General features: G+C 41.7%; 1 protein-coding gene across 10 annotated transcripts in view; it reads right to left on the minus strand.

Moving 5' to 3' along the window:
* Positions 1–677: 677 nt before the first annotated feature.
* TENM4 (teneurin transmembrane protein 4) overlaps positions 678–17,091 on the minus strand; it is a 589,980-nt gene continuing 573,566 nt past the window's right edge. For all 10 annotated transcript variants that reach the window (XM_063148730.1, XM_063148734.1, XM_063148732.1 and 7 more), the window contains 2 exons: positions 11,818–11,960; positions 678–2,385 (listed from right to left, as the gene is read on the minus strand). In XM_063148730.1, the coding sequence (XP_063004800.1) occupies positions 1,627–2,385; positions 11,818–11,960 (902 nt within the window). In that variant the 3' untranslated portion in view covers positions 678–1,626. The remainder of the gene's footprint in view (positions 2,386–11,817; positions 11,961–17,091) is intronic.

A 17,091-nucleotide genomic window follows, 5' to 3' on the forward strand; every position in this document is an offset into this window, starting at 1 on the left:
AGTGTGATAGAGACATCTATCTAGGACCAGGGTTGGCCACCTCCAGCCAGAGCTCCACTGAGAGGTGGGTAACACTTCTGCCTGCAGGAACAGCACAGGACTGTTTCAGGCGGGGAAGAGGATGCTGAGCTCATCTCCTTGCTCCCTTGAATTTCAAGGACTCTTCCAAATACCAGAGCACAGAGGTTATGTGAATAAAAATTACATTAGCATGCTGAGCAACTTTGTCAGCAGTTTCTTATTAAAGCACTTGGTCCTCTCTGTAGTGGGCATTTCCACTGAACCTCCCCCTCGTCACTGCTAACAGTCAAGTGGGCTCTCCATTAAATTTGAGCTCATGTAAGAAACAGTGAGAGGGTTGATTTCATATTCTCCTTCTTGTCCCACCACGCACAAGCTGTTGCTACTTATTAAACATTTTAAAATCCCTGCTGCCAAAGTCCCCAGGAGACATTTATCTGCCATAGTCATAAACGACTTGCCAGCATGCTACTCCAAACTGCATTTCCCAGCCAATAAATACAAGCTCCAGAATCAGGAAAAGCAGGGTTTGGCTCTAATTTTCAGTGGTATGTCACTGGGATACTATAACTACTTTTAAATTCAAATCAGCTTCCTAGAAATTAACTGGTTTTATCAGATACAGCACAGTGGACTGTTAAACACGTAGCCTCATGTACTGAAACACTATACATTTAATGAAGTTATGCCATTAGCAAATGTACAACATGGGTGCATTAAATCCACCTATAGAACAGCTCTACGTATGAGAGAGGATTTATTTTAGCTTTTTTCAATAGAGCAGGAGTCCCTTTTCTTGGCTTTTGCTAGGTTATTTAACTAAAACCAGGATTTGCGCACACACAAAAAAACCCCAAAAAGTATCTACTCTCATAATGAAAAAAGACCAATTTTTTCTCTTTTTTTATTCCAGTTCAGGAAGGAAGAGAATCATCTTGCAAGGTAATATAATCAGTTCCTTTGCCTCTATAATCTACTTCTGCTCAGCAGGAGCCCCCAAAGAAACACTTTATGTCCCAAGTGAAACGTGAAAACTACTTGTAAGGTCCCTTTTGAGGCACATGATTTGGACGGTCACTTTCAGAGTATCAGACTCAGCGTTGTCTTCCATCTCCTTTCTTTCTGGGAAGAGCTCTCTGGCATGCCATGGGCTCCCCCTGCTCCAGGTGGAAGGCTATGTCCCTGCCCCAAATCAGAAAGGGTTAGGATGACACAAGTTAGCACAGACACCCATTTCGCACTTACACCTAAGGACTTACGTTGACGACTCCCCACTTCAAATTCCTCACAAAGAGGGGGAAAAGAAACAAAAAAACCCAAAACAAACAAACAGAAAAAAGGACAAGAGACAGTAAATTTCACTGTGATCACACTACGGCAAAATATACCTTCTGTTCATTGCAAAAAACGCATGAAGGCCAAATTAAAGCGGGAAAAAAGTATGTTGCATGAGTTACAGTGCAACCGTATTATTCCTTCTCTTTCTATTTTCCTCCCACCCCACCTTGTTCAGTTTAGAAAAAGGATTGAGTACAACACAGTCAGGTAAGTGGCCACAAAAGAGTAGCTGTCTTTGGCAAGAAGTCACCGCATTGACCCTCTCTGTCACCTTCTGCCCATTTCGCTCTGTCTCATGAAGTGGATGTTGTTGGCGCTGTCTGAGAGTTCAGGGTACTGCTCCACTGAGATCACAAAATAGCCATCGTAGCCCTGTACCCGGCCCGTGTTTAGCACTTGTTGCTTCTCCCCTTCTGTCCACGAGCGAATACCCTCCTCCCCATCCCGCAGTCTCTGCTGTTCCCGGGACCAAGCTTGGGTGACGGCGCGCTGTCGGGCCAGCTCCAGGACGCGTGCCTTCTCCTCGTCCAAGGTGGTCCCGTAGCGCGTGTTTAGACACAGTGCACCGTACTGGAGCTGGATGTCCGTGTAGCGTCTAGTCCTCCCACTCAGCACTGTGTTGATCTGGGACACTGTCACATTCACGCCGTTCTCCAGGGTCCTCCGCCCGCCGCTGAGGCCCAGGATGGACAGATCGCCCTCCGACGGCCCCTGCTTGATGAAATAGTGTGTGTCCACCCCGTCGATGGTGAAGTGCAAGTTCTCCAGGTAGTGGGCATTGTTCAGGATGGCTGCGATCCTCCGTCCATCCTCATTGGCCACGCTGATGATGTCCGTGGCCACGCGCCCATCTTTCATGGCGAACTTGACGCCCTTGCCAAAGATGGAGCCTCCAGAAGCAAAGTTCTTGTTCTTCTTGACGTGCCGGCATCCAGCGATGCTGGAGCTGTAGATCTGTTCAAAGCGCTCCAGGGTGACAAAAGCCTTCAGCTGCTTCTGCACTTCACACTGGACCCCCAAAATGGACTGAGCAGGGAGAGAAAGAAGAGAACGACATATTAGAAAGAGAAATCTGATGACCCAAAAGCATTATTAGGATGCTGGAGAGCAGGAGAACATACTAGAGACATGTAATGAAGAGCTCCATTATTTTTTCCCCCTTATCACATTTTTTCGAAATTTTAATTCCCTTTCATGGGAGAGAAATGTTGTCCCCTCCTAATGCTCATTGTTTCTGAAACCTGAACTGTATTTAATCTCATAGACTGAAGGATGTAAAGGTAGAAAATTATTTTTTTGCCTCAGTGGTGTGGGCGTTGAGTTTGGATGCATAATTAGGTTGTGTTTCAGTGTTCTTCTGCATATACGAAACAATTTGTCTTGTGGCCATGATGCTTTACCAAATGCTTTCAGCTTTTCTGTGAAACGTGGAAGTATTTCTAAAAGTTTCTTCTATTTTAACTCCACATTGTAACTCCTTGTGCTCCTTGCCCCGCATGACCTGTATGACCCTCAGAGTGGCCATAACCTCTTGATATTCCATTTCAGCCTGCCTAAAGCAGGTTGTTCAAGACTCAAGGAAGGCATTATATCCAAAACTTATTTCCTGGAAACCCCCTACAATTTGCCAGGCTCCCTGAGTTAAAGCCAACCACACCTGATGCTCAAGTTTTAGCTTATTTTGAAGCAAAAATTGAGAGACAACAGCCCAGATCATTTGCAGTCCAGTGCAATACAAAGGCACTTTTGCTGTTAGGGTATAATGGAGCAAGCACACAGTGAGTCAGCAGCTCATCATTACTGCAGAATGTTCTGGAAATGCTCCCAATCAATTCATGGCAGTGCTGACTTACAGACTCCTCTTCACGAACAATTATTTGCTCAAATTTCACAAAAGCAAGAGGATTCTATGACAAAACTCTCCTGGCACTGCCAACGGCTCAGTTCAATAATGTAATGACACACAGGATTAAAAATAGGCTACAAAGTTTACTCCATTCCAATTATTTCGAGGAAATTAAACACCCATGAAGGATATTGCCCTAAACTGTCCATGAACTAGAGATTCACATCCTGGGTGCAAGAAGACAATTCAGATGATGCAGGCATTTCAGTGTGGACTTCTCACACAAGACTTGTAATATAACAAGGGAAGTGAAATAAAACCTAATTTCCATGGTGGCCATTATGGGGTCAAAGGGTAGATAGAGGTCCAATTGTGTCAGGAACCCACATTTTAAAAAAGGAATCCACTTGCTGTGGCAGTTACGTCCAAATATGGACAACACTGGACAAAACTAGACCAGTGAAGAGCTTTTTGCTTTTATTTCCAGCACATCAGTCTCAAGACATACAATGGAGACATGATGTTAACAGCTCGCTGATCCACAGAGAATGCCCAGAGAAGGTGGGGTGATACAGAATGACATAAAACTATCTCAGTCTAGATTTCAGCCAATCATACATAGAACAACACATATTGACAAGCATTCTATCCAATCTCATAAAACACACGTAATGGTAGTTAAAACAAAGACTGGTTCATAAGAGACAAAGAACAGAGCTCTATTCATGCTAACCTTCTAAAGATATACAATAAATAACTTTGTTGCCATCTCAAAGCCAATTCTACAGAGGCCTATTGTTATTTGTCCCGTATGCTCTACTGCTTGGGAAACTTTCTGCTTGCTTGGGAAACTTTTCTGCTGTATCTGCAATGCTAACAAAACTTCAACCTGAGGCCTATACTTTCTTTTTAACCATTTCTTAAAAACTTTCTAACTTTATGGATTCCAGCATTTCCCCCTCTCTGTTTGACTTAGAAGCTTTTATTTTCTTGTCGCTTGCTACTTGCGTTTCATAGCTCTATTGCAAAATTTCTGCTTATTATCTGTTGGAGACTTATTTGCACTAAACTGAAGCATTGCTATATTATGGCACAGCAACTTAATGCTGTGAAGGCTCAATCTTTGAAAGAGATATGAATCACGTTTGGCAACAGTCACAAGGTATTGTTCGAAAAACTCTGGTCGATTCTAAGGTCTTAATTCAAAACTTTCGTTCATGTTTATACTTTCGTCTACTGCTTTCGTGAGATTTCGAACACTCTCTGTACTTCTACTTCTTAACTCTCTTGCTTGTATGACAAAAACTTCTCGGACTTGTTCATCATTCGCTAAACACAACAAAGTATACAAGGTACTACTATCAATATTAGTATTAGAACACTTAATACGTAAAGACTTATCTTGCAAAGTTGCTTTAGCTAAGGTGCAAAACTCTAATTTTGAAACAAATAATTTAGCTAGGAACTTCTATCTTCTTTAATTTGGGCTGTCAGATTCTTCAATTTTTGAATGCTTTTGTGAATGGATTCAGAATGATCAGACAAATTCATACAACACAATCTTTCAAATTCTTTGCAACTATGCTTTTGTGCTAGTAAAAGAAAATCAATGGCTGCTCTGTTTTGAAGAGTAGCATGTCTAATACTATCAACATTGGTTAACATATCACTGATTGCAGAGGATGTGGCATTAGCTTGTTTGCTCAGCCAGCATCCAACTCGATCTAATTGTCTCAATGCCACTGCTGAAGCTAATTGGGGTAAAAATATACCTGCTGAAACCCTTCTGGCGGCATTCTAAGGCATAAAATCACTCTGAGGCCTATACTTTTTTTTTAACCATTTCTTAAAAACTTTCTAACTTTATAAATTCCAGCAGCCATTTCCAGGGAAGAGTCATAAAGTATTAAAAAAAAAAAAAAAAAGGGATTGAACATTGCCACATTGCCACTTACTAAGAAGTTATGAGCAGTTTTGACTGTTAAAAGGGAAAACTATAAGGGAATAGAGGAATACAACTTCAAAAGCACATTTTAGGTTGTAAAACATTAAAATTCCCAGAAATTACTTTTGTTCAATGTGCTGAGCAGGCTGGTGTACCTTGTCCATTTCCCTTTTTGATTGACAGCATAGCAGGTGGAGCAGGAACCAGTTTCCTATGAAAAAGGAGCTCTTTCTGGTTTTCTCCATCCTGCCTGTGGGGCATCTCACACGTCCCCTAGAGAGCAATATAATTAACAGACTGGTAGGGAGCCGAGCCCAGCTTCTCTGCCAATTGCACAAGTGCTCTAATTATGCAAAAAATGGACGTAATTAATGTAGATGTCAGTGATGATGGACATGGAACAATTAGTCTTCTAGGCTTCATAAAACACTTGCTGTTCTAAACAAGTGCACACTGCATAGCCTTGGTAATTAGCTACTTCCTCTTCAAAGAAGTTGAAATGGAGAGTTCTTCTCAGGTGTATCTCATATGGGTTGACTCTAGGTGGTCCCTTAGCCACTTTGTATGTCATGCTGCCTTTCCAACTTGCCTCAGCAACATTTATCAGTGATGGGAAAAGGCATCTCTCAGCGCTCATACCAAATCACTGCTCACTCAAGGATGTAAATCAGGTCTTCTGGCTACACTGCTATGTCCTGTGATCACTTATGTATCACCATATACATATACATCACCTTGTTTACCAGCAGGGGAGTGATAAAGAGTCCCTGGAATTAATTGCACCATCTACTGATTATCACCTTGGAGAAGGGAGCTCGGGGAGGTCAGGCAGTACTGGGCATGGATGAATAATTCCCATCAGAAATTGCCCCTGTTCCCCTTCAATTTTGTCTTCATCACCTTATTCTTGATGAGCTGCAGGAACTCCAGTATGTTCTCAATTATGAGCAAATTATTAGGTAAAGATCCTTTATTGATGTCTCCAAATTAGGTTGCCCCAACAAACCAGTGGATCTGGACACCACCATAATATCAAAATTCACAGGCAGAGACCTACCTTCAGGTGTCTTAATCAAGAACAAGAGCACAATCAAAAAAGGGTTTTCTATTGAGGACTGGTTACTTCTGGGCTCTCCCCACTGTTTTTTCACATAAGGAAGTAGGAAACGAGATGTGCAAAGCTGTAATGCTGAACATTCACCATCACTTAAAATCACAGACTGGTTTGGGCTGGAAGGAACCTTAAAGACCATCTAGTTCCAAACCTCCTGCCACAGGCAGGGGCAACTTCCACTACACCAGGTTGCTCAAACTTAACTATTAGCTATCAACAATTTCAATAACCAAATGCATCTCTGTTACCTTGAAAACAAGCCCAGGATGACTTTGAAATGACTTTTTGAATGCATTTCTTTGATAAAAGAATGTATTTGGGAACAGCATTCTGTTAAAAGGAAAAGCAAACACATCCAACAGAAAAAAACCCCCAACCAACAAATTCAAGCAAACCAGAGCACAGCCAGCGTGTATGCTGTGCTGTGAATATAAAGAGGGTGGAGGCAAACAGATTGTACGTAGTTCAAAGAAGCAATGTATCCCTGACTTTGAAATTACCATTTCTGTTCAATCTTAGAACTCATTTCAATGAACTGGCAAGGAAAAGAAACAAAAAATTTCCATCCAAAGCTGCAGTGGCATGTGCTATTCTCTAAAAATTGCTACTGCTTTTAGCAACTGTAAACCAAGGCATCTATAAACCGGTTTTACAGAAGAAAGAAGGGAATTTATCACTATTTTATTTCAATATTTGTTGCTCGATGTGAGTGACAAATATGCTGGATTTGTTTTTTTCTCACAGTATTTTTAAATCAGATGTCCTTAGGTGACATTTCACTTTATCTAGTAACAACCCTTTGGAGAGAAGAGAACGACCTTCATCATTTGTTCTCTGCTGCACAAAGCTCAGGAGAGCAGCACATTACCAGGATCTCTGAATAGCCTCTTGCATTTTGCCAGCACCTCTTGAGGATTTGAAATACCATCGCCAGATCCTATCATCTGTTGTTTTTAAATACCGCCTTCCAGTGTGAGACTGAAAGCTTTAATTTCCCATCAAGGATCCAAGATGTGAAATACGTGAACATGTTTCCAAGTTTCTTTCTATCCTTGTGCCATTATAGACAGATAGGTGTTTCTCTTACCACCATATGGCTTACAATGCAGAAAGCCACTTTTTCCAATAGGTTTGGAAGTTATGATTTCTCTGATATATGTTTCATTTTTAACTCCTTCCTATCTATCACAGAATCACAGAAAGGCTTGGTCTGTAAGGGACCTAAAAGATGATCTTCTTCTAACCCTCCCACCAGGATGCTCCCACTAGACCAGGCTGCCCAAAGCCCCATCCAACCTGGCCTTGAACAATATCAGGGATGGGGTATCCACATCTTGTCTGGGCAACCTGTGCCAGTGCCTCACTGCTCTCTGAGTACAGAATTTCTTCCTAACATCTAATCTATACCTCTACTGTTTTAATTAAAAACTGTTCCCCTTTGACCTATCCCTATTTGCCAGTGCAAAAAGTTGCTCTCCCTCTTTTTTATAAGCCCTCTTTTTATTTACCCTGTAGCTCTCTGTTAACAAAGCCATTGTTCAGCCATCAGCTCCTCCCTATATTCCATGTGGCCATAACCTGGAGACAAGTCTCTGTTTGGATGTGCCCACCAGCATGGCTGCACTGCGGGCTCTTGGTTTGTCCAAGAGGTGACATGTGGGGCAGCAGAGGTGAGCTGTGGGCCATCAAGGCCAGTGCTCTGGATGCTGGCTGGCTGGGAATGAGCCAAACAGGAGCACTAACTCGGGCTTAGAGGGCAGGTCTCTCCTCCACCCCATCACTGCATATGACTGTATGGGGATAACGAGGTTGAGTTCATTAAGCAGATTTCAAGTGCGGAGAAGTAAGAGGATTTGCCTCTTCCTCTTGCTCATCACTTTATAGATTTCTCATCTATTTTCATAAAGCCCCAAGAGCTTAATGTTTTTGAGACTTCAACTCTTTTCCCTGCATTGGATTCTTTGAAAACTGACCACTGCATTTGTAAAACATAACTGGGAGCTGATGGACAGACATGCAGACAGTGTGGCAGTCCAAGCCCAGGCCAAAGCAACTGCAATGTCAGGATACCTTCCCTGAATGACGAACACTGGCAGAGCCAGTCCCTGAAACAGACTGTCCTTGGAAGAAGCTCTGCCAGAAAGCACAGCCTTATAGCTCACGTCCTGGCTGAGCATCCCAGAGCAGCCCTTGCCTTTAAAATGCTGCTCCAGAGGGGATGCCAAAAACTACTTCTCCAGCAAAGCCTGTAACAGGCACTGCAGAAAACAGGACCCTTCCTGGAGACAGTGCCCATGGGATGGAGAGAATGGTAGTTATAACAGGATGTAGATAATGATACAAGTGCTGACTCCAAAACACCACTCCCTGGAAACAGAGTTGTTCTGGCTCCAACAATTACCTGACAGCTCAACTAGACAAAACAAGGAAGGGGAGAAAAAAAAAAAAAAAAACCAACAAAAAAACAGAAGAGAAATTGGATTCAGGTGCTGCAGTTCCACAATATGCCAGAGGTCACCCAGAGTCCCCCAGTGGCCAATAACACTGAACTTGTTCAACAAACAATTTAGTGACAGCTTCACAGTCGTGAGGAGGAGGGGGAAGTGCTGCACAATGGAGTATTGGATTTTAAATGTCACTTCAGAGCTTTAGGGGGTTAGTGCAAGGCTTATGACATGCTGGCTGTTTTTGAGGTGGCGGATGCTCAAAGTCAGAATTATCTCTCCTGTCTTCCAGACTGGCAAGGCGAATACCAAAAATGTTTTGGAAGGAAATGCTAGGGCCCTCTGGTTATGCACTCTGAAGAGAGATGAAGCAGCCATTTATGGGTGTTAGTTGCGTTGTTATTGTGCTCCTGCTAGTTGTTTCTCAGACTTAATCTGCTGGGCCAACTTTTATCAGCAATGCCAGTGGAGTAGCTCAAATATACTTTTGTCTATCACAAGGAGGTAAGTGACCCAGAGAAATTAGGAATCAGAAGACATGGAGATGAGAAAGTTGTGGTACATCATTCAGTCATCAATGCCTTGTCCTGGCTACTTTTAAATTATAAAAGATGTAGAGCTTACTCTGTATGCTCTGCAATACCATTTTACAGTTTGATCAGTCTTATTAACTGAAAATGTTTCCTGTGCTTTCATTTACCTTGGTTTAATTTTGTCACTTCCTATGTGAAATTTTCAAAAGTTTTTATTTTCTTCTACATGCTTCACCAATAAATACAGAGACAACCAGTGACAAGGAGGACTGGACTGTGTTTGGGAGTGTGTATTGATGCCTCGAAGGGTTGGGAGTGAACAGAACTTCATGGAAGCATCAGTGTTGGATGCATGGATAGGCGTAGGAGAAAATGGATCATATATTCAGGCATCATATGTGAATGAATTTGGAATATGCAAATATATGCCTGCCTACAATATGCTGGGTGCGACAGAAAGCAAGGGAATCCTGCTCTACAGCATTGAGGAACCCCTTGCTCTCACAGCACGATCCTGCAACTGTAGACTGAAATAAAAATGCTCATGTTTTGTGGCTGTCATAACAGGGGAAGAATATGAAACAGCCTGCAATGGTTAAATTCCATTTTCAACATCTGAGTGCAAAGGGACTCATCTGGAAGCATGACAGCTGTATAAAGCCCTCTTTTAATGAGCAGGGCCCTGCATAGCCCTCACTGCAACTTCTGGCTTTTAAAAATCTGTGTGGGCCATGGAGATTTCCTTTTCTTCTTATTGCTCATTAAAGCAGATTCACCTAAAATAGGTGGACAGAAGGCAGGGTTCTCCTTGATTTTATTTCCAGTTCATCTGCCTGTACGAACAAGGGTCAGTCATCACCTCAAGCTGTCACTCAAGTTACTTGGCTATTCAATAAGTCAAATAATGATAGTATAATACACATGAAAAAGTTATATATATATTACATACTACAATACACATAATGAAATAATGATAAAACAATAATATAATATTACCAATAATAATAATTTCTGTGGTGGTTCTGTGAGAGTTATTATCTACAGCACATAACAATACAGAGATGGTCTTCTGTGTAGTCTCTGGGTGAGTCTTTCCTGTTTGCCTACTCCTGTACAGCTTTGCCCAGGGAGACTGTGTCCCAGCAGAGGGGAGAAAAAATCCTGAGGGTCTCTCTCATTAGAGAGATAACTTCCATTAGCATGTTATTGTTTAATCCAAGGAAATAAGAAACAAAAAGGGAGTCTCTGTGCTCCAAACCACAACTGAGTTCCTGCACTGTAAAAGTTTTCAAGCATCAACCCAGCGATGGTAATTTTTTTAGTTCCACCAATATTATTAAGTGACACTTCAAATAAATTTCTTGTTGAAGTTGAAGCTGGTGCATTTTAACTTGTCTTCAGCACGGCTGTGAGGCTGAGTACCAATGATGGACTGACATTTGACTACTATCAATCTACAGTAAGTTGTTTGTACCTTTGACTGTTACCTTTTGTGGTTCAGGAAACGTGACCTCCTGGTTTAAGATGCATACCTTAAGAATCTTGCTGCAGGTCATCAAGATTTCAGTGAAGCCATAGGTAGAGAGGCTAGGAGGGCAGATGGAATCAATTCCATTGCCTACTGTTATCATATTATTAGCAGAAATGTGGAGAGCATGTCCTGATCTCCCCAGTCATGTTGGTGCCTCACTACTCTTGCAATGTTCAAACAACCAGCAACAGCAAGTGGGAGTTCAGACTAAAGAGGATTCAGACTAAACAGATGAAAGCCTCCCCAGAATACAATCAGGCTATGAAATGGAAGAGAATCCTGAGAGGTAAGTGACTTTCAAGGTCATACACTGATAAGCAGTAGGGCTGGGACTTAACCTAGGGCTCTCAAATCCTGACCCCGTGTTCTAACTTTTAACAGTGCTGCCTCTGTCTTTCAGTTGAGTAAGTACCAATAGGAAGATGGGGAAATGATTAGGCTGTAAAAGCCTTTTTCTTGCCAATTTTATCACTGAATTTTGCACCAGCATCTACCAAAATGCCTTGGGAAACAAGCCTGTTTTTAAAAGCAAGACACAGTTACATGGGATTTAACCTGGTCAGGTAAAATGAAAGTTTAATATAATAAAAAAAATTCTTTCTGGAAAGACTCTCTGCAATACAAAAGAACTTCCTATGCAAGTAGTGTGACTTCTTGTTTAAGATATTTTAAACCAAAATGAATAGGTTTCTAGAAGAAAACCCCCCAAACTTTATAAACCAATTCTCTGTCAAGATTCACTTTTTTTTTAACTTATAAAAATCCTGGGTACAAAGGCCTTGAATTTAGCCTGCAATATGTGACAATGGAAGAAAGAAACAGTAACACACCACTTCACTGAGCAACCACCAGAAAATATCACAGGAAAAAGCCCCATTACATTAGGGAACTTAATATGTGATTATTTGGTCAGATTTCAATACTGGAATGGGGTTTGACTTGCTCTTCCTCTCACAACATGCTGGTAGAACTTTTTCAACCAACATTGCAAATGGGTGGTTTGCTGATAAGGGCATGAGATACAGTATGGAGTTACATGAATCACCTTGCTATTGTCCCATTCTTGGGTTTTCATCTGTGTGTGGATTAGCTCATAGGATGGCTCCATGGCATCCATGTCTGGCTTGGGGTAGCCGGGGATGACATTGTGCAGCTGGAACCCAAAGGTGAGCAGCCAACTGTTGACATCTGCAAGGGAAGAGAAACATAAATAAGATTATCTGATCTCTCAAGCAGGATTGCCCAGGGGAAGGCCCACAGGAGGATGCCACAGTGGCTGGCACTGCAGCAGTCTGGACAAAATGATGAGCTTCTGCTTTGTGTGAAAAGCAGAAATCTTAATGGTCCTACAATGAGCCATGTGCCAAAATCTGGCCTTTCCACCTCCATCCAGAGCCAAATCCTGTGCTTTCCCAGCTCTGAAACAGAAACGTTGGCAGTGAGCAAATGGCCCAAATCAAAGCCAGCTTCATGTCTGCCCTTCATCAGCAGAAACCAAGCACTGTTTGAAGGTGTGCAGAAGTACAGCAACAGCAACACACCTGGAGGCTGAGATGCTCCAGCCAAGTGGGTGGTGTTATCCACTCCTACAGTCATCTCGGAACACCTCAGCCCCAATACTTCTATCCCTGAGGACTCTCAAAGGGCCTGTAGGCTGAAGACTAAATTTAGAGCTATGTACCAGAATACCAGGATATCCAGGATGGACAGCTCAGGCATTTAGCTGGTGCTCACAGAAGAGGCTCTGGACATATACACTGCTTTTTCCATGGATTTCCACCTCAGTCCAGAGTTTCCTGGCATCTTTCATAAGAAGCTGCAGTTTGAGTATTAAACCAGCGTAAAGTCACATCATCTTTTACAGCGGTATTTAGAATTAGACTTCATACTACCTGCAAGGTACATTATAGTGAAAATAAGTGTACAGGCATGAGAGGTATTTTGCTTGGGTACTTTTTACAAACACCTTAAAAAAAGTCCATGAATGGTTGGAAAACTGGTGGCTACCAGTGATAAATTATTGTCTTATACAGAAGAGGGACCACTAGCACGAAAGAGAATGTGATGGAAAACCAGCCATTTGGGACATCATTCCTGCATTTACTTGCCAGTATATTTCAAAGTCTTCCTTGATTTTTGATTGCACAGCTATTAGGAATAGCAGGCAAAAGTTAATCTGCTGGAGGAAAAAATTATGAGGTTAGGTAACTCCTAGATCTGCTTGGGATTAGCATCACTCCCTCCCTTAACTTCAGAGCATTTGATAAGCCTTCATTTAGCTCCAGAGGACACACCTGCTACAATCTCTGAGCAATATGGTGTGGATTTGGCACATGATAGCAATTGCAAGGCAAAAAAAATGTATGAAGGGGAAGTTTAACTAATATTAGCTCCCAGGAGTCTTAAGAGTCTGGATGTAACTGGAATTTTTCTTGGTGATTGCTCTGCTTCAAGCTGGAAGTGCAAAGGCTTGACTTTCATTTTGCTAAGCTAAATAAGCATTGTTGAAACCATCTGAAGACAGAAAAAAAATTAAATAATAAAATATGCATCTTTGAATATTTTTTCTTTATTCCCATGAGCCTAAATTAATGTTTTGAAGAACTGGTTGGAAAAGAAATTATGGATGCAAGTGGCAAAAAACGCCGTTCCAGATGACTGGAGAATCAGGAGCCAAACAAACACACTATCTGTTGCTTGTTTTCCTACAGGCCAAAATGTTGCGATTGGGCAGATGTCCAAAAAGCCCTTGCAACAATCCATGTGGAAGAGGGAGGATTTCTGTAATAAAAACACTTCTGTTCACTCAATGTACAGATTGTTTTTGGAGTGTCTTTGAAACAGAGAGGCTAGGGGGGTATGAGAGAAATGAAAAGGCTCATTTGATTATTTTGTTGCCTAGTGCTAAGACAGCCTGCCTCCAAATCCTTCTTATCTCAAATGAAGAGCTTTGATGTACATATTGTGGACCAGGTGGTCAGGAGAACAAAGTAAAACAGTGAAGGTCAGCATTGGTGCAGGAATAATTTCCCAAGCACTTCAAAAATGCTAGAAAGAATACAGAGCATGGATGCTGAACTGTTGAAAAATATGTAACATGTCTGGAAATATCCAATACAGGGTTTTTTTTAATACTTCCTAGAAAACTGACTTCCAAAGCATTTGCAACAGGAGTTTGTTCTTTTTTGGGAGAGGTGTTGGAATACCCAGAACAAAAAACCACCAAAACAAACAACCTGAAACCATGAGAGGAAGGTATGGAGCTGAGAAAACAGAGGGGAAAATACTAATTTGCCAGGAGGCAGTGACAACTTTTTTGACAGAAAAGTACATTTCACATCACAGAGGTTTTTTTCAGCTACAGTAACCCTGCCAACACATTTCACAGTAAATTCATTTGAGGGCAAAGAAAAAGAGTGCTTAATGCAGACACATGTAATGGAAATGTCAGTTCAATCCATCAGGATTGCTGAAGCTGGCAGCAAAGCTCTGTGCCATGAAGTGTACAATCACTAAAATATTCATGTTTAACAATGGGCCTTGAAAAATATAAATACCTGCTTCTCCTGCTCTCTCCTCCACATACCGTCAATTTCTTTAAGCTCAGAGACCTCATCATTGTGGACCAAAGCATGTGCTGGTCACCCATGTCCTGGGCACTGAGCTCCCCTAAGGACAAACAGGTCCCAGTGTGGGAATGCAGGGACAGAGAGGTGTTCCCTGTGTCCAGATCTGGGCAGATTTGGTTGTGATGACAAGGACAGTCTTATCATGGGTCCTGTCCACACGGTGCCTGAAAGCCTGAGCAAAAAAGTGCTGGTGCAGCAGCCTCATGTCACAGCACTCATCCCATAGCATGGCCTGATTCTTCTATGCACTGAGAGAGGAGAAACTTGAAAAATGTATTTGTGCTCTGTATTCTTGAAAAACTAAAAATAGAACTTATAAGGCTGTGGAAAAAAAAAATTGCTGCATATAAAATATTAGTGTATCAGTTTTTGACATCTTGATTTTACTGTCAGAGCTGTGTGGGAAGCTGCGCACCTGTTCTAACACAGGGCTAGAAAAAAATATTCTGTCCTTTCTTAACTTGAGCAGGAAAACAAAAATCTGTCAATATGCCACAAAGCAACAGTTCAAAAACTAGATCTGTTCAGACCAAAAATTTCCAATTAACTTCTAAATTAAACTCCATGTTGATTTTGATTCCTTATTTTTCTTTTCCGGTTTTCAATCACTAGTTTACACTTAACTTGAGAAAGCTGAAAATCCAAGATCCATTTTTGTTTAAGGACATTCTGGAATTTGTCATTTAGACAATTTTGATAGCTGTTTATGCTTCTCCTGAGAAATCTCTCAAGCTCAACCCTCCCCCATAAACAAATTCAGTTTGACAAATAAGCATTTTCTGATAGGAAAAGTTATCCTGAGGTATTCCCTTCCAGCCTTTATTATCAGAGTGAGAGCAACATACAGGATCTTAGCCTGCATTTTTGACATATTTACTTCCCTCATGGCATCATCTTCTCAGCTCTGAAGAAAACAACTTTTCATGAAAAAAACCCCACGATCTAATCCTTATGATTACTGCAGAAGAACCTGAAAGCACAATTCCTAATGGCTAGAAAAACAAGTAGGATAGATAACCCAAGATTTTTACTTTGTAACATTTATTTGCTATTAAGCAGATCTTGTAACTCAGGGGAATGCAATTATTGTTGAATTTGGGAAGGTTGTGATAGATGCAGCAGGAGCATTTAAAAATTTCTATCTCCTTAAGAAGTATGCACATTTGATGTGTGATTGTGGCACTTGGCTTTTCAATGGGAAGTATCTAGAAAAGAGTGCCACCAAAAAGTCTTCTCAAACTCTCCTCATTGCTACCACTGTCGCACCCAGTATGAAACTAGGTTTGAGACTAGAGAAAGGGGATAAAACAAAGCTGGCTGGAGATAAAACTGGGGGCAGCACACCAATGGTAGAGGGACAATTTGCTAGTGAGGTCCTTCAGGTTGCCATCTCAGTACAGGCAGGGGATGGCAGCAAACATTCAAGTGTAATCAGATGGCCAAGAAGGACAGTGCCATCCTGGGCAGTACCAGCAATAGTGTGGCCAGCATGACCAGGGAATTGACTGTCCCCCTGTACAGGGCACTGGTGAGGCACACCTTCAATCCTGTTCAGTTTTGGGCCCCTCAGTACGAGAAGGACATTGAGCTGCTGGAGTGTGTCCAGAGAAGGGCAGTGGAGCTGAGGAAGGGTCTGGAGTACATGTCTGATGAGGAGCAGCTGAGCAAGCTGGGGGTGCTTAGCCTGGAGAAAAGGAGGCTCAGGGGGCACCTTATTGCTCTCTACAACTGCCTGAAACAAGGCTGCAGTATATGGTGGGGACTGCTCTGTTCTCCCAGGTAACAAGGAAGAGGAAACAACCTCAAGTTACACCAGGGCAGGTTTAGATTGGATTTTAGGAAACATTTCTTCACAAAATGGGTTGTCAAGGTCTGGAAGAGGCTGCCCAGGGCAGTGGTGGAGACACCATCTGAGAAGGGATTTAAAAGGCATGTAGTTGAAGCACTTAGGGACACTGTTTAGTGGTGGATGTGGTAGTGCTGGGTTAATAACCGGACTTTATAATCTTAGGGTCTTTTCCAAACAAAATGATTCTATGATTCTATGTATATAGGAAGGCCATTTAACATACAAAAGGATTTTGTGTAAAAATACCCCAGAGCTCATATTACAGCAATTTTACAAAGTTTCAGGGGAAGTAGTTCAGAGATTGCATCAAGCTTTGGGGTAGCTGTGCGCCAAAATCTGTCCTCTAAGTCTAAAGTACCTTATTTTCTTGACTTTTTGTAGACACTGTTGACCCTGCAAGGCCGATTAACTTTGGGCTACATAGCTAGTGGTGTAGTAGTCATGTAGACACACTGAAATGGCTGACTGCAATGAAATGTTTGAATTGCTTTGCCATTCTGTTGAAACAATTCTGTATGCCATTTGTTTAGTTGCAAACAAATCTCTAGGCAAACTGCATAAACAGAGCTGCCCCTCTAAAAAGAGAAAGGTTATCAGGACATTAATTGGTAGCTAAACTTCAGATATCTGAGGGGATAAAAAACTCTAAGCAAAATAAAAAGAACAAAACCTAAGAAGAGAAAGGAAACAGGTTTGGTAATTACAATCTCCATTTACGCTAATGAATTAAACATGCCCCTTACATGGGGGTCCAATGGCAATCTAAAACTTATGTCCATTAATTAAAGAATGGAAAACCTTATGGTGATCAGGGCACTGAGAGAGGAATTACCTATTGTAC

This window comes from Melospiza melodia, chromosome 2, assembly GCF_035770615.1.
Source record: "Melospiza melodia melodia isolate bMelMel2 chromosome 2, bMelMel2.pri, whole genome shotgun sequence".
NCBI classification, from domain to species: domain Eukaryota; kingdom Metazoa; phylum Chordata; class Aves; order Passeriformes; family Passerellidae; genus Melospiza; species Melospiza melodia.